Below are 22,199 nucleotides of genomic sequence, written 5' to 3' on the forward strand. Positions count from 1 at the left end.
TAGTAACCCCCACCCATGTCCCTGTAGGTCGCTATGATGTAAAGACATTCTAGACAAATGTGTGTTTCCAACATTGTGGCAACAGTTTGGGGAAGGACCTCAGATGGCTGTGAGGATCAGGGTCCACATACTTTTGGCCACATAGTATTAGTGCAAATAGGCTATGGCCTAAGAATACCATAAGGCTAAATTCCTGTTATATATGAGTTACTGCATTTTTCTTTTTATTTTGTTTTACCAGATAGCAGTGTGCCACACCATCAGTGTCTATTTTAAAGACTGAGTGATTTGATATAAGGAAGCTATAAGCTTCCTTTATTTCTAATTTACATTTGTCTTGTAGCTCTTGTGCAAAACCAAAGAAGCAAACTTCAGCCAGCAAACGTGTGTTGACTGATTCACTACATCTGGGAAAACTATTGCTTTAAAAGCACACAAAAATTCAACTTCAAGATACCTAATATCACAGAATCATTGTATTGCAGACATTTCACTGGGGGAAAATGGCACATATAGCCATGTCCATTGCATGCATACACATGCACTTGAGCCACACCAAGGGTATGCAAATTTCATAACATCTCTGCAGTTCACTGCAGAATACAGTGGAGCTTAATTAGGACCTTATTTGTAACGTAAAGCATAAATGAGTCACTGTGGCCAGAAAAACAGGATTTGCGTATGTGTGTGTGTGTGTGTGTGTGTGTTGGGGAGGGGGGTGTTAGGCTTAAAGGGGAGGGGCCACTGTAGACAGTGTTTAGTTTCAGGTTGGCTAGTCGTTAAGACGTCACTGCTGTAAGGGTTTTAAAGGCCGACTAAGCTCTCACACACGCTTACACACACACATCCTCATCATCTTCATCATCAGTGCTATTGCATCAGGGTGCTGTGAGAGAATTCCCTGCGCCCGGAGGATGCGCTTTGGATACCGCACCTGAAAACAGGGAAGCCTTGTAGCACATGGGCTCAGTGAGGACATTCAGTTCAGGTCTACATGAAGCGCTGGAGGAGGCTGTAAATCTTTTTTAGTATTTTTTTGTTGTTGTTGTTGCAATTTTGGTGGAGTCTCAGGGTAAGGCGGAAACCTAGATTACAAATATTGTTAGACTGGAAGTGATAAATACCGCTGAGCCGCTCCACTGAACTGCTATTTTCATTCCTATTGGGATATGAATGCTCTTAGTTTATTATAAAACTCTGCAGTCACATTGACTAGTTTGATTAAAATAATCGAAATTGAAAGCTGGACTTTCACATTTCACATTTCCATCGCCTGTGCTATCTGTATTTGTTATAATAATCTCCACGTATCTGGGTGAAAGACGCAGGGGATGCTGTTCATCTCTGTAGCTCTGCTGCTCCACACTGAGTAAAACCCTGTGCCGGTTATTTAAGCCCTCTTAAACAGAGACAAATCTGCTGTCGTCCCTCCCCGCCGACAGTACTGCTCTCGCTTGCCTTTCTCGCCAAGGCTGCAAATCACAGTGCGCTCGAAACCCAGACTTCACCAACACAGTCTTCTCCAAGCCCTTTCTCCACCTACACTGAGTGGACATGACGGACGGACCGAGACACCGAGGGAGCGCGGCTGCTGCCGCCGGGGAAGAAGCGACACAAGCCGGGAAAGCAGAAGGACAATCATCCGTGGCTCTGAAGAAGGAGATCGGGCTTGTGAGCGCCTGCGGGATTATTGTCGGTTAGTAAGAAAGCATTCCTTTCTGTAATCAAGCGTTAAGAGAGATGTATGATGCACTTAAGTGCATAAGCACATCTGAAAGGTGCTGTGAGGAAGGCATCTATGCAATCTGCACAGATATGAGCCACACTACTCAAATCACTGAGAGTGTATTTCCATTTGTTCCCCTGGCACACACTTTCGTCTAAAATTGGGTTGATCAGTTGAGGGTTTTTTTGCTCAAAGGTTCTTACTTTGGTTCTGTGACAGTCCTGGGTTTTGAATTAATCTTTTTCAGAGCTGACACATGTCAATTTCTAAGGCAGAATTTAAAAAAACCACACATTTATTAGTCATACTACTCAAGTGACGAATAAGAGTCCATTCCTTAACAGATATCGGTTGTAGTATCTAAGTCTAAGGTCCATTTTAAGACAGAAGTTTAAAGGTCCTTTTCCGATTGTTTCCTTCATAGATAGTACCTGCACACGACTGTTAAGCCCTCCAGTGTTAAAACAACCAGGTTGCTAAACCTTGTTTGACATTGAAAAACACAGAACACAGAAGCAAATACATGTCAACAAACCACTTGTTCTTTCCTACTGATCTGGAAGCAGCTTTGTATATGACATAATGTCTCAGGTTCATATTTGGGCCAAGAACACTGCTCTCATATTATAAGATTGTCTGTTCTTCTGCTGGGATTCAGCGAGCCAGGTGAGAGAGCGGAGGAGGAGCTGTGACCTTGAACAGGAGCATGGCCATAAGGTTTCTATGGAAACAGAATAGTCTGGGCCTGTTCGATGACTCTCTAGACAGAGAAGCACAACACTAGTCACACAAGCAGTGTTAGTGGAAGCAGACTTTTCAATGCTCTGATCTCTAATAATGTATACGTTTAGATCTTGTGTGGGGAAAATCAGTCACTAGATCAGATTCTGCTTAGTGCACAAAGAAGAGACAAACAGGAAGTAAACAGGAAGTAAACCTGATTTGTATTCTAAATGAACCAAAAATATTCTCAGAGTCCAGAGGTTGCCTTCCAGTTACAGCTTTGACAGCAGTATTAGCTTTATTACTTGACCCTGTAAATAAGAGTGTATCTCTGTCACATAGTTTTAGAAATATAAGTCTAATTAACAGTGGGTTAAAGGAAAAATCCACCCTAAATGACTTGCACATTAATCTTATATTATTTACATGTGATCTTCAATGGCATCCAATATACACACATACAGTATATATAGAAATTCTGGGCTGACTTGTCTGCTTAAACTTCTGTCACTGACATGTTGGTCTATTTTCTCTTTGGCTAATGGTTTCCTACATTACTTCAATACTATTCGCCTACATGTGAACAGTGGTGCCAGTGAGAATTAACCCTTCATCTCTACCTAAAGAAAGCAGTGCAGCAGTGCTTTAGTCCTTTACTCTGTCCAGCACATCTGCACACTCTGCACAGGTTCAGATCAGATTTCAAAGCTTCAAATTTCATGCTAATACCACTGTCAACACCATCACGCTCATCATCTTATAGATCGCTAACTGGCTTTCCCAAGTCTCTGTTGTAACTCAGCAGCACTACATAAGTTGCTCTTTCCACTACTTCTAAGCTGAATTTCTCATTAATATGACATTGAAAGTCTCTGGAAAATCATGAGTGAAAAAATAAGCTCTTGCTTTTTTTTTTTTTGCTGTTATGTTTTATGTTTTAGATCATTTATTCCCCTTCTCACACCAGCTAACAAATTAACACCAGAAACCCTAAACACATCACACATATAATCAACAAAAACTTAGTTAAAGTGTTTCAGGGTGGATTTTTCCTTGAAGTAGCTCTTTGGCCTTGGTATTGCCGCTTATCCACATGCTAATCACGTGAATATTATTAAAAGCTAACTATCATATCGGATCTCCTGCATGCCTACCAGTCGCCCTTTGTTCTGTGCTCGCTTCACTAAATTTCTCAGAAAGTATCAGAAACACCACTTCAATCCAATTCATTTAATCCAATTCATTTAATCCACATAATAATTCTATATTAGCAACTCCAGCTGGGTTATATATTATAGTTTCAGGTAGAAACGACAGGGTTCATAAACAGTACAAGGTGAAGGTTGTTTGTAGTTCAAGGTTGAGGTGGTTGTTCAAATCCTAGTGCTCTTGCTCTTTTGAATCCTATAAAAGGGAAGGTGTGAGGTGGTTAATCAACATGATGCAGTCAAGCTGACTGAAGGATTGGAAGTCTTTAATGTTACACATTCTTCAGTTATACTTGGAGATGGTTAGACTCAAACGCAGGTTAGGGGCGCTGATGGATTTACTGCTGGCCTAGTTGGAGTGCGTCCAAGCACGAAGCGTCTATGTCCAGTAGCTGTCTGCAGGGTATGTGGGACTGGGGTTGTGGAGGTTACTTTCTGGCTAATGTTTGGTGCCAGAGCAGTAGTTTAATCATGACTCTATTGAGTGTGGTGCTGACTGTAATTCAAAAAAGCATTAGAAAAGCAAGTAAAGATAAAAATGCTAGTTGATGGCATCACTGTTCTTGAAATTTGAAATGCAATCATGGCTGCTTTCATAGTTCTGCACAGTCGTGTGTGGTTTGCAAGCAGAAGTAAAATCTGCTTGTTTGAGAAACTGAAAAAGCATGATTCTGGTTTCATTTCACTGAAGAGATACTTTTTTAAGTCGTTTGTTGTAGGAGACAAGCTTAGTATCTATTGTTAGTGCATAATGTTAACATGATTACAATAGTTGTAAACAGGATATTTAATGTTTGTGTACAAAATTCCTTCCACAGAATGTTCAAAGAGCTGTACATGTGAACCACAGCAGGCTCAGGACTATAGGAAGTCCTAGTCCAACTCCCAGTTATTTTTAAATCACTAAACTCCTAAAAATCAGACTACTAGAAAAAAAACTCACAGGCCTAATTATACAGTATTGTTAACAGTATTAGTAAAAAACACAATCACAGTGTAGTGAACATGAACATTTGTGTCAATATGTTCATATAGTAAGTGTTATGAAAGTATTTAAGCTGTTTTTCTAGTTTTCTCTTTTGCGTTTGTTATTGAGACAGGCTTTTTATGTATTTTGCACTTTTTTTCATGTCACATTGCACTTGTGTAATTAATTTAAATTAAGTTAAACGACATCTACCATACATAGTTACCATACAAGTGTTTTGTTTTTTTTTTGGAAACTTTGGAAACTTTTAATTTAAGAAAAAAAAGCTGTCTTGCTGCTGAACTGTCGCCATGCACTATTTTTTTCTCTCAGAGACATGGCAAATGTTTAAAGTTGTGTTGAATAACTGGGTACTGCAAGTACAAGTATAAGCTTTAGTTTCTCCTCCATGTCTCTAAGTTGGCTTCGTGCCGCGTTCATCTCACTGGCTGTGCTCTTAAAAGCTCAGCGACAGACAAGTGCAAGGTCGATTTTGAATGGCTAGAATTCAAATGTGTGATGCTCAAGCTAGCATCTAAGTAAAGCAGCACAGCTTGATCCATTGGAAAATAAGGGCAGCTCATGTTCTGTAGGCATCCTGAGAATATTAATATTTATTTACTGTTTCTAGTGATGCAGAGCAATGATGTGGAGGCCCTGGACAATATAGGGGCCCTAGTTAACTTCCTGTTCCACATGATGCAGTGTGGCCTCAGTCTTGTACTGGTGCTGTACCACGCAGAAAAACACACACTGACGATCACACTAAAATAATCCTCTCAATGTGCACTCTTGCTAAATGGGTGTCCTTCAGAGCTGGTGATTAAACAGACTGACAGATAAACCGCCCCAGTGCTGGAGATTACTCTCTGTCTTGCTTGTTCTCTTTCGCTCTCAGTGGTTCCCGCAAGCAGGACACAGAAATACAGCCAGTTCAATAGAGCAACAGAGGAGGATCAATACAGGGGGTTGGAGGAGATTAGTGGCAGCTCGCCTGTTTGGGTGATTTATAAACAGCAGTGCTTGATAACATCATTGGGATGGTGATAGTGCACTAAAATGTAGGTTTTAAAGCACCTGGAGTTTATTTTGTTATGAGAGCTTATACTACAAAGCTGTGTTCTCAATTCTGATTGGTTAGAAGATTTTTATATAATTCTGATACAGGCTAATGTTGTTGTTGTTGTTCTTTTTCTTCTTCTTCTTTCAACTGCTCCCTTTAGGGGTTGCCACAGCAGATCATTGGTCAGCATATTTGATTTGACACAGTTTTTATGCCGGGTACCCTTCCTGACGCAATCCTCCCCAATTTTATCCGGGCTTGGGACCGGCACATACAGGCTAATGATAAATGTATAAAAAGTGTTTTTATTTAACAAACAAAAATGTATAATCTTTGACATGCTGAGGTTTTCTGTAAGGAAGGAGTCTCCACTGTCAGTGCTTTTTAACGGTCAGTAAGTTTTCCGCCATCTTCAGGACAGCAATTTGCACTTCCAGTTTCTCTGTACCATCAGAAGCCTCTATTTTTTTCTTATTAAATTCAAAAGAGAGAGAAAAAAGAGAGGCTCATGAGGGACTGTTTATAGCTGCTAGGACATAAGTGTGTACAGGAAGTAATGTGTTTTGTGGATGTTAAACAGTTACAGAGCAGTTCAAAATCATTGTAGTATAAGAAGAATAAATCATGCTGTTCTAGTTAAATAATTCATCCCATTGTGTTCATTGGGCTCATTAACTGTCCACTTCCAGATCCTCTAAATAAAAGCTTATATTTGCACTTGGAGGGTAAACAAGTTATAATTATGAGATTATAGTCCAAAGCTAGCGCTAGTGTAAATTATAAGACATGTGTTCTCTGCTTATAATACCTAGTTAGAGTGATCAAGGTCCAGGCCTCAATAAAATAATCTGACCACAGATTAAAAACAGTTTAGACTGATCGATTTAAATCCAGCTTTTAAAAGAACCTCACCATTTGGTTGTATTGAAATCATGAATAAGCCTGTAATATTACTAATATCTGACAATGTGAGATGCTTGTGAGCACTCAGGTAGGATTGGTAGGTCATATGACTGACTCTGCTTTAGCAAACTCATACACACACCGAAAGAGGAAGTGAGGGGAAGTAGTACGTGCACAGGAAGCTCTTGTGCTTGGCTATTCCACTGGAGTCAGCACTGCACGAAGGACCCATTTGTGCTGCAGCTGCACGTGAGCCGCATAACACTCAGCTGCACGTGAGCCACAGAGAGAAACTGGTTCTAACCAGTCCTTGGGTCAGGTGTGCTTAAGTCAATTAATACCAGACTGCTGTGTTTCTGAAGTTGCAATGTGAGCTAGCTGGAACCAGATTACTGAAGACGCTGCCCAGGTCTTGCACAAACAAGATGGCATGTGATGCCAGAGATCATATAAAGTTGTGTAATCTGCAGTTGGCTGGCATTAAGCATGCTAAAATTTGAAATGCATATGCAAACTACAAAACAGGAATTGAATATGGTCAGTGATCAGTGGTTACCTTATGATTCTCTGTTCTGTGCACCTGTGCATATGGACCAGTCAGAGCTTTATGTACTGATACTACATCAAAAAGGGTTATTAATGATCAGGTAATAACTTCTCTCATATTTATCCTCATCAGGCATGAATAATTAGCTTTAGCTTATGTGTGAACTTTGGCCTACTTATCCAAAGTACTATTCTGGAGCTTTTACCCAGCTGGCTCTTGTTTGTCATATCTGACCATATGAAAGTATTAATTATTTGCTGTGTCATGGTTTTTCTTGTCAGACTTGAAAGTAGGAGACAGGTTAGAGACGCTGATCATCGAAAGGACTGTAAAGATGTCTTAACATAAGGTCACATTGCTCTTTTCGAAGGTCACACAGGGAATTTGATGTGGACTACATGGTTATTTTCTTTCCCTTTTGTTCCTGGAGAGTCTTCTGAGTAAGCATGAACAGTCCACTGGGAACGGAGCACTGTTTGGTTTAAAACACACACGTGTGCATGCATGCATGTAGCAACTCGCTCACACGTTCACGAGCTGTTGGAGTCACTCAGATCACCCAGAATCAGACATGTCTTATATAAAACACAAACATACACACACAGATAGACTTGGACAAGCTGCACCCAGTAACCCCAGTCTGTGTCTCCTTGGTACTGACTCAGCAAACTACTCTCTCTGTCCGCTGGCCTTGTGTTTTTTCTCCCTCTATCCTGACATCCTCATTTTCCTTTGACTCACACAGCTGGGTCGATGCATTTTTCTGCTTTGCTGGTTTCTTTATAACATCCCATTTTTCTCAGCCACGCCAACTGACATTAATCTCTCCTCTCTATGTGATATGTTTCCATTGGTCCTGCTTCTATTTCAGAGTATCTTTATTTCCAGTTTCTCTGTCTGTTTGTCCGTCTGTCTTCATTTTAGCCTCTTCTGCCTTGTTTGTCTCTTCAGGATGGTTATATTTGCTGAGGGTGCATTGTCACTTTGTGACCTTTGGCTGCTACGTGTTACACCCTTATCTGAAACTGAAATGCTTTCCTGTCAGCCATACAGGGCCCAAGCCTACAAAGCTTTGCACAAAAACATCCACAATCATGATCAATGATTGGCTCTTGTAAATAACTACAACTAATATTTTCTGTCTTTAGTGCGATGAAGCATTTATATCTGCAGTAATCCAGTAAGCCAGTAAATCACACATCACACCTATCTGTATAACTGCCTATTTTACATCATAACTATTCCATTCAATGGTCTGTGTGTCTCAGGTAACATCATTGGCTCGGGGATCTTCGTCAGTCCTAAGGGTGTGCTGGAGAATGCTAGCTCCGTGGGGCTAGCACTTATCGTCTGGATCATTACAGGTGTCATCACTGCTATCGGCGCTCTCTGCTATGCTGAACTGGGGGTCACCATCCCTAAGTCTGGTGGTGACTACTCTTATGTCAAGGACATCTTCGGTGGACTGGCAGGGTGAGAATGACTTTACATGAGACAATTCAGACAAAGCTCACTCAGGTGCTTCAGTACCGATGGTGCTTCTTAACACTAGACTGGCTTTTAAGTTGGTTTTTATGGTGGCTCTCTGGCTTGGGAACATCACTCCACAATATTTTGGTTGACTGCTCTTATCTGTCATCTTTTAAGACCAGTTAGAAACCAAACCAGTTAAGGCCCTCCTGAATGGGAGAAAGGTGCTATATAAATAAAAGGGACATATTATTATTATCATTATTATTATTATTATTATTAGTAGTAGTAGTATTACATGATAATATCTTCACTGATAAAGAATAGAACAATTAGAATGATTCTTAGTCTTAATGGCAGTCAATAAAGTGTATTTGTTCTGTTAAATATTCTCTGAGCTTTCACTAATGCCTTTTGAATTGATTTTGTTATACTGAATTTCATGGCTTAATGAATTGCAGGCATTAACCTAACAAGGTTATCAAAGCAGAAACTGTATGAGCTCCTCTTATAGCAGATGAAATTTGGAAAACAAATAGAAAGCCCTGGTGTTTCCATTCCTTCCACATGGATAAATCTCATCCCAACTGACCTCCTATTGGCCTTTTCTTAAACTAGCAAACGTCCTTGTGAACCATTAGATTTTTATCACCAGTTTTCCAAATACATTTTGACCTTCACCTTAATTAAGGTGATTGAGTACAAAAAGTGGTCATTTCCCAATGCTAATACAGAGCTTATAATAGGCTTATGCATTATTCACATACCAGTGAGTATAATCAATGCTTTTGAGTCCCACACTCACATTGTGTCACCTTGTGTGAGAATGGGTTTCAAATTTACAAATGTGTTGGTAATGATAACCAATGGCTTCTACAGAAAGTGTGATTTAGAAATACATGAGGCTAATTACAGACTATGTGACTGTGTGATCATGTTTGTGTGTTCCATGTTCTTGTGTGTTACAGGTTCCTGAGATTATGGATTGCTGTCTTGGTGATCTACCCCACCAACCAAGCAGTCATTGCTCTCACTTTCTCCAACTATGTTCTGCAACCTCTCTTCCCCACCTGCTTCCCACCAGAGAACGGCCTTCGCCTACTCGCAGCCCTCTGTCTCTGTAAGTCCCGCAGTACAAAATGGGGGAGGGGAGAGAGACAAAAAGAAAGTGAGAGGGAGACAGACAGGAAATAAATGATAGAGAGAGGAAGAAAGAGAGAAACACTGTGGTAGGAGGCCACAAACAAAACCATATGCACACGTCTACTGCACATTACAAATTTTACATTATGCCAAGCTCAGGGCACTCTCTTAAATTAAAAATGGTTCTTCAGAGCATTTCTGGTTTCCTAAAAAAACCTTTCAGTGCAGATCCTTTCACCATATTTAGTCATAGACATAATGAACTGGATTTTATTTCTCACTACAAAGAATGTAAACATTTATGGTGGGAAATGATTCTTCAGTTATTTATAGTTATTTATGCTAAGAACCTTTTCTTTTATCGTTTATCTTTAAAAGTGATGTTAAAGCTCTGAACATCTATTGCAGCATTTCCTGTTGACCTCCACCAACCCATTGCAAAACAACAGCTTATGTAAATGTATTGCTTTCTCATCTGTTTGTGATTTTCTTGCTGCTTTATGCCTCTTATTCATACCAGAATGTATTCAGTCATGGTGCGTACGCAGCCTTCTCTCATAAAGAGGTTGCCATAACAACTTGCCTCGTCATGACGACAATCACGGGGGCTGTAGTAACACAATATCGGCACTATAGAGCTGATCTAGGAACAGATCTGATTTTTAGTGCAGTGGCGTGCCAGAAAGAAAACCGACACCAGATTAGAACTGCTACTGGATCAAGGCTGTGCTCATGAGAGGCTCACGGAGGATGAGTGATGATTCATGATGCAGTTCTTATAATCAGATTGCCAATTGTACCAGAGACAAACAGTCTCTGAGAATTGCACAGACATGTTTATTTCCTATTTAACTGCATTCACACTGCAAGTAAAACTGGACCAAATACATTTTCATCTTATTTGTTTGTCCATGACAGTGTGAGTAGCAAATTGGCATTGAGCCTGATATATGTAATTCCTATTTGGACCATTTTTCTATGTGGTATTGTGATTCAATACATATTGGAAATGTGCCAATGAACAGTCAGTTCATGCAATATTTACATCAGTCCAACTAAACTTGTTTGCCTTGAAAATCTTGTGGAAAATCACAGAAAGTGGTAATTAAAAGTTGCCCTTGAAATCCAGAAATTCTGGATGAATTCTGTGTCTGCGTAGGCACCCATGATAGTGGGAATTCTACCACTACTTGCTCCAGTCTTGTATCCAGACATTTCTGTGGTGATCTGTGAAAACATGCTGCTGTAGCTGAATTCTGGAAAACAACCAAAAAATTTGAGTTTTGACCAAAATTGGGGTTTTCTCTGTATAGCATACTTGCTAATCTTGCCTAGGCTATCTTCATGCAAAGCCAGTTTAGCAGCCTCGATGGTTAATGCAGTCAGTCTGCCTGAAGATGTCTAAAATCTCGCTAGCTTAGTGTGATTTCCTCCCACAGTGAATGTCACGCTTTTATTCAGGTTGTTGGATAGCTACATGCCGTTAAATACTTACGCCTAAACGATTCAGCTTGTAATCAGATACAGAATGTTAAAATCTCTGTGATGCTCTGACACCACAGTCTCCCTTCTCAATTTTGGGCTTAACTAGGCTTTAAAATGCAAAATACTTGTGGATGAGATTCATGCTAAAGAGAAACACATTTCAGTTCAGGAAAGCCTGTGCCTTTCAGAAATATATATAGTAGAAAATCAAAAATTCACTCTGAAGGGTTTTCCCAGGTGATAGTTTAAAGCTCCAACACTGATTAAAAAATCAAATGAGGGGATTATCAGTGAGGTGGAGATAGATAGATAGATAGATAGATAGATAGATGTGTAAAGTATGAAGGGATAGAGGACAGATGGAGTGTGGGGCGAAAAAAGAGAAGTGTTGAAGAAAGATGGATGTATGAGCAGTGCTGGAGCCATTTGACAAACCTCACACTCACATCACAAATACTACAGGATGTGTGGAGATCACAGAGCCAGGAAAAATAGAGATACAGAGAAACAGAATGTTATACATATACATATAAATTTTTAAACAGTATCAGATCAGGTTACAGAACTATATCGGTAAAAAAAAACATTTTGTGTTTTTGAAGAACAACTTGATCCCATTTTAGGCGCTGTATTCATGGGTGTCGTCTGTATGGAGAAGAGGCACTGACCTGGATTTACCTGTTTAGCAAGAGCTCCTGTAAGAGGATCTACAGGAGGGAAGAGGGCTGTCCCAGAACCTCTGTTTTTGTCTTGTGTTTCTCAGAATGGTGTCATCAGATAGAAAGAAGGAATGCCCTCGGGACTCTGTGCTAGATTTAATGGTTGATTAGAAAAGAAAAGTTGAAGGCAAGGCTTTTCTTCGTTTTTGCGTACTAATGGTTTTTTTGTTTTGGTCCAGTAAGGATAAAGGAAGGAAAAGTTACAAAGAACACACTGTTTCAGGAGACTGCTAGCCTTGTGCTCTTCTACTTTATCCTACTTACATGACACACTAACATTATAAAGAAGGCATTTTGGCTCTGGGCAAAATGAGCTTTTCTTATTAGTGCAAAGAATTCTGAGAGTTCCTATGGCTTTGTATCTATTTCTGCATCTTGTCCATAAAAGTAGTTATGATTGGGATGCAGTTAGAATTCATATATTTTGCACTCATTTTTATGCTTTTATCTGAAAATATGACTTCAGGAGATATTTGATATTTACTGGTTTTCTCCATACATGGAGTCAACCCCTGGATTAATCTCATATTTATTTAACAGAATGCCGAGTGTATTTACCTGCACTTGCAAATGCATTAATAATCTGTTTGATGTGACATGAAATATCACGTCTGTAATATATCATGTCTGTGTATAACATACTTTGACATTTCTACTTTAAGAAACCATATTATAGTTTATTTTTTAATTTATATTTTACCAAAATGACATAAAAATGTTTTTTTTATAAAGTGGTGATTACACAGCATGAAGATCATGTTGTGTAAAGAGTCAGTTTAACAAACATGGTGGTAAAAACAGTCAGTCTACCTAAAGATGTCTAAAACCTTGCTAAATGTAATTTCCTCACACAGTGAGTGTCACGCTTTGATCAAGTTGTTGAATAGTTACATGATATACATAAAGTGATTTAAGCCTAATCAATTCAGATTGTAATCAGATACGAGCTGATAAAATGTTCGTGATGCTCCTACATCGAGTCAGAATTAAATCTATAAATGAAAATTTTGAGTGTAACCATATTTTAAATTACTTTACTTGTGGTTGAGATACATGCAAAAGAAAAACACATTTCAATTCAGGAAAGTCTGTAGTTTTCAAAACTATACATAGTAGAAAATGTCTGCACTTGTTTGGTTGATGTTCAGACATGTAGTGTCACGGAGTGCAACTTCTTTTTTTAGCTGTTTACTCGTTTGAACTGGTGTAGATGCCAGCTATCATGAAAAGCTGTTTATACCGAGGTAGTCAATAAAAAGATAAAGCCACCGCTTCTGCTTACATGGAACTGAATACCCTTCACATTTTCACCACCTAATGTCACATAACCCAGTGGAGGTATCACTTTGCTGTTTATGTTTCCAGACCCTGAGAACAGGGCTGGATGATGTGATAAATTACGATGATTAAGTCACAATGTTCTTTTCTGAGAGCACCATGAGAGAATTTTATGTTTGATTGTAGTTATCAGGGTGTTTAGGGCTCCGGTTATCTTTCCTCAGATGATCAGCTTAACGGACTTCGTCAACACTGGCTCATTGTTGACTGATTTGGAACATTGTATTCCTAAACCCAATGCTATTAGCGCCATAGTGAGAACTGAGGCACCTTGTGCAAGCTCTATCTAAAAACACAGAACTGATATGGTAAAAGCAAAGACATTTCTGGTATCCTCACTGAGCACTTCATGCATGTGAGAGGTGGGATTTAGGTTTTTCTATATTGTATGTCCACATGTTTGACTGAAACTGTAAGCATTCAGCATAATCACGAAGTCCAGGGGTTAAAGTTCACTGAGGCTTCTATAAGTAAGCTGGAAAGAAAGAGTGCCACAACCTTTCAGTTTATTACCTAAAAGTGTACTTTAGTCACTGCAGGAGTTAAGTCATATGTGTATGAATGTGTGTGTGTGTGAGAGACCCTTGCATGTCTTCTTTCATCTGACTCACATAAAATATGACACAAGCAGAAACATGCAACTAAAACTTGATTCAGAACCTGAATCCTGAATCACAGATGAGCATGTATTCCTGTTTTTCAGTTTTAAATTCAAATGGCCTGATAAAATCAAGGCATAAGTTTTTCATCTCAGTGTTTATAAAGCCTTAGTTATATTACTACTGCGTATTACACAATATGATTATATCCACTGGGCACCGTCTGATCCAGGATCAGCACTGTTAGTTTGAATAGTTTCATAAATACAAGTCCTGGAGAAGAACATTGTTTATTTAAAGACTCTGTCAATAGTTACATTTAATGTTGTATAACATCCATGAAACAAGGTAGTTCCTGTTATCATTTATACTAACTATAACCAGACATTCCCTCACTAGCCTCCGTTATTTCTTTCTTGAAGTTAATAATACAAAAATGCAGCTAGTCACAAAACACAAAGTCCTCTGTCCTGAAGACTCATGTTCTTAATGTTCATTATTATAACATGCTCCTTTTTTATTCAGTATTGTTCCAGGTTTTACTATGGGAGAAATAGCAAATAGCATGAATTTGCTTTAAGTATGTGTTCAGTATACTGATGTCTCCCTTCTGATCTCTGCCTGTTTTAGTGCTGCTGACTTGGGTGAACTGTGCGAGCGTGCGCTGGGCCACACGTGTACAGGACGTGTTCACGGCTGGGAAACTGCTGGCCCTCATCCTTATCATCATCATGGGCATTGTACAGATCTGCAAGGGTAAGAGCTATCTGCCTAAATGTGTCTCTGCGTAGTTGTGTGTGACAGGTTGTCCATGTGCGAGTGTGTGATTTTATTTTATTTATTTTTTTTTTTATTGCTACTTCTTCCCGTTGTTGTCTGAAGAGAAGTCATTGAGTTCAAAAGCACTATGAAAGCAAAGCTGTCTTCTCAGCCAAAGCATTTTTCGAGGATTAGACGGGATTGCAGTACAGAGGGGAGTGTTATAAAAGGGTTTATTCCACAGACTGTTCTGATATGACTGCAGTGACAGCTGTTATCAACCTCTGAATACAGAAAGCAAACAGGAATGTTATGTGTTTGTAACAGATCTTTAACACTGCCACTGTGAGTGTATGGCTTTCTTGTTGCTCACTCATGTGTCAGGATGGATTCAATCTGCGCAGAAGAACTTAGAGGTCATGGCTCAGACCTTTGAGCCCATTATTGCATTAAGACAGGAAGTTTAGGTTTCTGATTATTCTTTGATCTTTTTCTGTCTTTCTGTACAGGTGACTATTACTGGCTGGAGCCAGTCAATGCCTTTGAGCCGTTTCAGGACTATGATGTCGGTCTGATAGCTCTAGCATTTCTTCAAGGCTCTTTTGCTTATGGAGGTTGGAATTTCCTTAACTATGTGACAGAGGAGCTGGTCGATCCCTATGTGTAAGTCTCCAATCATAGACACAGATTGATGCTAACTAACCAAATGTTATGTCTGGAATATCCGAAAATCCGTTATAGGGTGTAACGGGAAAAACTAATTGTCCAGCTTCTACACATTTTGTAGTGCCCTCATTACCCAGTCATTACCCAGTCACTGATTTTTGGTGGATGGACTCCTCTAGACAGAGGTGCATTTGTGCCATGTTCTTTAAAAGTTTGGGATTTTTTTTATAACCAAACCCTGATTGCAGAGATTTGTCCCAGACTTGTTTTGATAGCTCCTTGGTCTTCATGATGCTGTTTGTTTGGGTATGTTCTCTAACAAACTCTTGGGTCTTCCAGGACCCAGCGTATTTATATTGAGATCACATGACAGATAGGCTCCATTCAACTATTTATGTCACTTCTGATGATAACCGCTTGCATAAGAACTAATTTATGGGTTTCACAGCAATGGGGGCGAATACTTTTGCAATCACTTTTTTTTGTAAATACTTTTTCACGCTATATTGTTTTCTTGTCCCCCACCTTAATATTATTGTCTATTTTGTGTAGATTCATGACATATAATCCCAAGTAAGACCTTTGCAGTTCCAGGTTGTAACACTACAAAATGTGGAAAAGTTCAAGGGGGTGAATACTTATGCAATGTTCTGTAGTAGTTTCTAAAAGTTGACAACATAAAGCCTTAAGAGCCATTAGTAGTCCTTTGGTTTTGGGTTTGGTTTACTAGCACTACTCATCAATACTTTTTTGATAAACAGTACAAACTATTTAATAGAACTAGAAATAATATACTAATGGCAGTTCAATTCAACACACTGACAAGGAAACAGTGACATGGAAGGCAGAAGAAACCTCTTCTGCTTCTTTCTCTTCATCTATCTCATTTTTCATCTCTCTCTGTACAGGAACCTGCCTCGTGCAATCTTCATCTCCATCCCTCTGGTGACTTTTGTTTATGTGTTTGCTAACATTGCCTACGTCACTGCCATGAGCCCTCAGGAGCTGCTGGCCTCCAATGCTGTTGCTGTGGTGAGTATTCTGTCTCCTAATTGACTTGGCTTGAACCATTCACCAGTTTACAGCTCAACACATAGCAGAGCTGAGCTTAAAATAGCATTGATTTATACAAATATTTTAGATTGTATCTAACTGATATCTATCATGTTGATGAATTGTGTTTTGCTTAGTATTTTATGACATATCTAAGTATCAATTGTTCTCCCAACTTCTCCCAATTGATACTTATGCCATACTCCAATATGAAAAACACCATAATTTGTAAATTCAGGCTGACAAACCATACCACTTGGATTGTTCAATTTTTTCAACTTTCCAGGCCCTTCTCCTCCACTATTTCTCTGTTTCTCTCTTGCTCGAGCTCTCATTCACCACTCTTTTGCTCTCTCCCAGACGTTTGGTGAGAAGCTGTTGGGAGTGATGTCATGGATCATGCCCATCTCGGTGGCTCTGTCCACCTTTGGGGGGGTCAACGGCTCCCTCTTCACCTCCTCTCGGTCAGTCTCACCATCCATTTATCCATCCATCTTATCCATTCATGCTTTGTGAATACATGTAAACACAGTCTTTCACCTTGGGCTCATTGTCCTTCTTGTCTCGTGTTATGTTCTTCCATATGTTGACATTCTACACAGAGTCAGTGCCTATGTCTCCCAAACAATGACCTTTCAGTGCAGATATGTCCTCTGGCTCATAAATATGTCATGTTGTGCAGAATGGTCTCTGTTCCTTTCTCCTGTTCTCTGTCTGTCGTCTTCGGTTGTCATTCTCTCTTTTCACTCAGTGTCTGATGTCTGCTATTGAATTGAATGTCCTAAATTGCTGCATGCACCTTTTTCTATCAGGTTGTTCTTTGCTGGTGCCAGAGAGGGCCATCTCCCCAGCCTGCTAGCTATGATCCATGTGAAGCGCTGCACACCTATTCCTGCTCTACTCTTTACTGTGAGTCACATACACACTCCTTTTTGCTTCCACTCTCATCTTCACTGGTTTACTAAATATAATTCTTAGGGGTCTACCAGTATCTGACGAATAACTCCTGCCAATCATTGAACTCTGCTAAATGTAGTCGTTTCTTATTCTCTTTGTGTTCTGTTTTTTCTTTCTCAGTGTATCTCGACCCTTCTGATGCTGTGCACTAGTGACATGTACACACTTATCAACTATGTGGGCTTCATCAACTACCTCTTCTATGGTGTGACAGTCGCCGGGCAGATTGTCCTGCGCATCAAACAGCCTGACATGCCACGACCAATCAAAGTGAGTGTGTTTTGAAAAATTAAAAAAAAAAAATCTCATTAGTATATAGGGAAGAATGCAAATAATTTTGTTCTTTTTTTTTCTTTAATTAGTCAGATATTGTTTTGATTAAATTAGTTGGCTAGTTATTAAAGTTACCCAAAATCATAATTTTTTTATAATGAATAATATACTGCTTAAAGTTCCATAATGTCAAATGTCCTTCGAAAAAGAAAAAAGATCCTGTCCTTTTCCTTTCATCCAGAAATACATGTTCTCTTGTTATGTAAATTACAAATAGCCCTTGGCTCCACACACCCCTCCCCGGGAAACCGGTGTGGCACAGCCTACATTTCCATATTGAGACATAATAGGTTCTATTATGTCATGGTGCAACACTGTTTAATACTAACTCTATTTTTTTTGCTGATGAAATATTCAGCCATGTTGCAGGTATTCTGAATCCAGAATGTGACATCAATTTCTGGGTTTGGACCAGTCTGTGTTTTTATAAAGTTTAGGGTGACATTAAACCCACTCAAAGATAGACTATGTAGTTTTTTTTTTGCACTTTCAAACATTGAGCTGATTCGTGAGCCACACTGATTTAAATATGAGAACTGAGCTCCCTATTTACTAAAAACATTACAGCTAATTGGGTTTTCTCAGGAATATCTAATAACACACTTGCACTTTGATCTCAGGTCAGCCTAGTGTGGCCAGTGATCTATCTGCTGTTCTGGGCCTTCCTGCTGGTCTTCTCTCTGTACTCTGAACCTGTGGTTTGTGGCATTGGCTTGGCCATTATGCTCACTGGTGTGCCCGTCTACTTCCTGGGCGTCTACTGGGACAACAAGCCCCAGTGCTTCAACACATTTGTGGGTAAGTAGAATAGACTTGGCTGATGTCTTTATTTGATCCCTGTCCTAATTAAATTGTAGACAATTAGTAATTTATATAATATAAGACAATATTTACAGTATGCTTTACATTTTCCCACAGATAAGATGACGTACCTGGGCCAGAAGTTCTGTGTGGTGGTCTATCCAGCAGAGGACGAGAAACCTGAAGACGGCTGCGGGGAAGAGGGGATAGAGATGAAGGAGGAGTCTGCTCCTCTGTCTGCAGCAGACAGTGCAACACCAAACTCAGCCAGTTGCTGAACACAAGAATGCAGACACACACACAGTGCCCGACTGATACAGATCCACACTGGTAAAATGGGTGTGAACTCGTAAAGCACACACTAGTAAGCCTTTTTCGATTGCTGCATCTGCCTTTGCACATCTGCAGGGTTGTCATTTTCTAACGGAGTGAGGTACACTGAGGTAGAGGTTAGAGGTGAGAGATGTAAAAGTGAGCTTCTGTAAAATAAGGCAAAATAAGATCATAAACCATCAAAACTAAAAATTGTACATAAGACACTGCTATTTTGGTAATGTCTGATTTGTAATACAGAATTAAATCCACACTCGTTGTTGATGTATAAATCCAACTAAAATTATTTTAATATCCACAGTCTAGCATTGTACCTCTCATCCTCTGACCTCAAGTACTCCTCCACCTTTTTTTTTTACTACAGATGTAGTCAATGTAAATGTACTACAGCTCTTCATCCACACACACAAACACACACACACACACACACACACACACACACACACAAATACACACACACATACAAAACACACACTATAAATATATATTTATATATGCCACATCCAGCTCCACAGAGTGTCCGCTTAGTGCAGTATTAGTCTTTCACATTCTACAAAATCATCTTTAGTGTTGTATGAACATGCCAGAGTATTTTGATTCCAATATTTCATATTAGATTCAGCTGCACAATACACTAAGAACCGTTTTTTGATTTTAGATTTTTTTGTTTTAATTCCAAAATGTTTTTTATCCATAATTATGATGTTTTGTTATTATTGTTATTATTACTTTGTGTCATTTTCAGTCAATGCTTTTATTTTGTTTTTTATCCAATTGATAACTCTGGGATTTTCTTTTCAAGCTTGAGATAGTATCTATAAAATATATATATTTAAGAACCACATTTTGTGGCTTAGAGTAGTTTTCTACCAGAGTCTTTGTCTGGTGTGAGTACAATTCTATCGCTTTTAATGGCCTTAATTATAATACTTGGATAATATGCCTGTATTTTGGCATTCATGTTATCACTTTTTTTTTTTTTTTATCACCACTGAACAATAATTTTTTTGAAGATTTTTTTGAAGATAAAACAGTTTACAAAAAACAAAAAAAGGCTCTGAAATTCTATGCTGACTGCTGACTTGCTTAATAGAATTAACCGAATTAACAGCATACATAATTTTACTGCTGATTTTCTTTTATATTCACACACCCTGAAGTATAAGTCACAATCTAAACACTCATATGCATGTGTTCGATTGTAAATTAAATGAACTAAATATGTTTTAAGTAATTTCATGTGAGTAAAAAGGATGTATTTTCATGTGAAGTAGTTTATCTTTAGTTTATTTTTCGAAAAAGGAAAATGACAAAGAGTAAGGGAGTGCTATATTTTTGTTCTTGACATGATTGTGGAAAAGACACGAATATATAAAAACAAAATAGAGGACTGTATAAATGAGTACTTGAGTACTAAACATGTATTCAGAGTCAGATAAATCATAATATTCATATTACTCTAAAATAATACAGATGTATTATAGGTGTTAATGTAGGTGCAATAACTTGACTAACTTTAACTGACCAAGCTAGCCCTTCTCTTCACCTTCTATGTCACATTATATCTGTGCTGCCACTGTAAATAAAAAATGAAGGTATACGCAGTTGACTGTGCTTATATTGTCCATATTTGCTATTGTGAGATGCCATTTGTTTAACAGGGTTTCATGTAGGATTATATTCTCCCATGTCCAAAATCCTACATAATATATACATTTTGCTACCCAAAACTCTGTTCAGTCTTACTGTAGCCCGATACTTTTAGTCTTTACAAAGATTTGAATACATCATAGATGTATTCGAGTGATTGAGATAACATGAGACACACTTTTTCATGATTTCACAGATTTTTTACTTTTTTTAAAAAAAAATAAAATAATATGACAGAGGTGCAATCATTCAGATGTACTTCCTAACAATAGCAAAAGTGGACAGAAAGGTTCAAAGTCTGCTGTTGTGTGTAAAAATGTCATGATGTTCGTGGTCACAGGGTCTTTGTCTATGTGCCTACGTAGTGATGTCACAATTTTACCTAATTAATACTCTTGAAAAATGATCACCACTAAAATGAGTGCCAGTTGTTCCCCTTATGTATAAATATAGTAAATGTGTGTAAGTGCTGTATAAACAAGCAATAGAATGTTTAGTGACTTTCAGGACACATCTTAAGTCTCACAGTAAAAGAAAGAAACACCATTAAAACAACTTTATCCATGCTTATAAATGTGTTTGATTTATAAGTATATTTATAATTCTATGCACATCATTTTGCAAGAGCTTTAGACCTCACTAGATCGTTCATATTTTACGTGATAAACAATAGGAAATCTTAAAATTTTCCGCTGCAGTGCACATCTCATTCACTACAGACACTCGCTGCATATACAGGCTGTTAATTCCCACAGACTTTTGAAGATAGGTCACTGAAAACCATGCAAAATGTTGGTGTAACCCATGACTGAGCTCTTTAGATGTGTCCGTAGAATATGACTGTACCCACCATCAGCAAGACGTGATTGATGTTTGTGATATTTTAAATGTCTTTGTCATGTTGTTTCAGTTTTTCTTTATGGTTTTGCTTAGATGTTTTTGACATTAAAAGTTTGATAAATTCAGTAAAAATCTAGTCATCCAACAATTACTTCCAGATGATGTTTCTATTGAGCTCGTTTCTTATAGATTTTGTATGTGTTTCAGCTGTGTATTGAAGTCAAATAAATCTGTACACCCAAATAAATAAATAATGGAGTGGTTTGTTTCATGGGGCATGGCTAAAACATCTTGTTGTAAAATGGCACCACCTACAGGGATAAATGGGTGATGTAACATGATCTTTGCCATCACCTACGGATTCATAACTAATTTAAGGACATTTATTTATTCATGCATCAGTAACTGTTTTTATTCTGGTCGGGGTTGTGGTAGATCTGGAGGCCATCCTGGGAACAGTGACACAGGACTCAAAGTGCCAGGATGCACCCTGACCAGGACACCATGCACACACATGTTCACACACTCATCCACACCTGGAAGCAATTTGGAGTGGCTAGTTCACCTAGCAGCATGTTTTTGGGAGATGGGAGGAAGCTGGAGACCCACAAGGAAACTCACTGGACACCGCCAAAAACATGTGAAACTGCACAGACAGTAACCTGAGCTCAGGATCGAACTTGTAGGTGTTAGGCAGCAACACTACCCACTGCGTCACTGAGCCATTTTTCCAATTTAATTTTACACTCAGCAAACACTTTATGTGGAATTCAATGCAAATACTGGGTAGAGCCTCCCTTTGCTCTCAAAACAGCCTCAATTCTTCATGGCATGGATTCCACAAAGTTGTTCGAAACATTCCTTTGAGATTCTGGTCCATGTTGACATGAACGCATCATGCAATTCAGGTGCACTT

The 22,199-nt window shown here is 38.8% G+C and overlaps 1 protein-coding gene across 1 annotated transcript; it reads left to right on the top strand.

The window, feature by feature from the left end:
• The first annotated feature begins 801 nt into the window (after positions 1-801).
• Positions 802-21,017, top strand: slc7a8a (solute carrier family 7 member 8a). Its single transcript, XM_026936772.3, has 11 exons — positions 802-1,696; positions 8,406-8,610; positions 9,576-9,727; positions 14,522-14,647; positions 15,160-15,313; positions 16,225-16,348; positions 16,730-16,833; positions 17,182-17,278; positions 17,447-17,596; positions 18,280-18,457; positions 18,578-21,017. Exons 1-11 carry the CDS (start codon positions 1,555-1,557, stop codon positions 18,736-18,738), a joined length of 1,593 nt encoding a protein of 530 aa, XP_026792573.1. The 5' UTR covers positions 802-1,554; the 3' UTR covers positions 18,739-21,017.
• The last annotated feature ends 1,182 nt before the right edge of the window (positions 21,018-22,199 follow it).

Source organism: Pangasianodon hypophthalmus, chromosome 4 (genome assembly GCF_027358585.1).
Source record: "Pangasianodon hypophthalmus isolate fPanHyp1 chromosome 4, fPanHyp1.pri, whole genome shotgun sequence".
Taxonomy (NCBI): domain Eukaryota; kingdom Metazoa; phylum Chordata; class Actinopteri; order Siluriformes; family Pangasiidae; genus Pangasianodon; species Pangasianodon hypophthalmus.

Coding starts and splice junctions, on each gene's coding strand:
- slc7a8a (XM_026936772.3), top strand. CDS start 1,555: ATGACGGACGGACCGAGACACCGAGGGAGCGCGGCTGCTGCCGCCGGG. Junction 9,728..14,521: donor ACTCGCAGCCCTCTGTCTCT/GTAAGTCCCGCA, acceptor TGCCTGTTTTAG/TGCTGCTGACTTGGGTGAAC. Junction 17,279..17,446: donor TTCCTGCTCTACTCTTTACT/GTGAGTCACATA, acceptor TTTCTTTCTCAG/TGTATCTCGACCCTTCTGAT.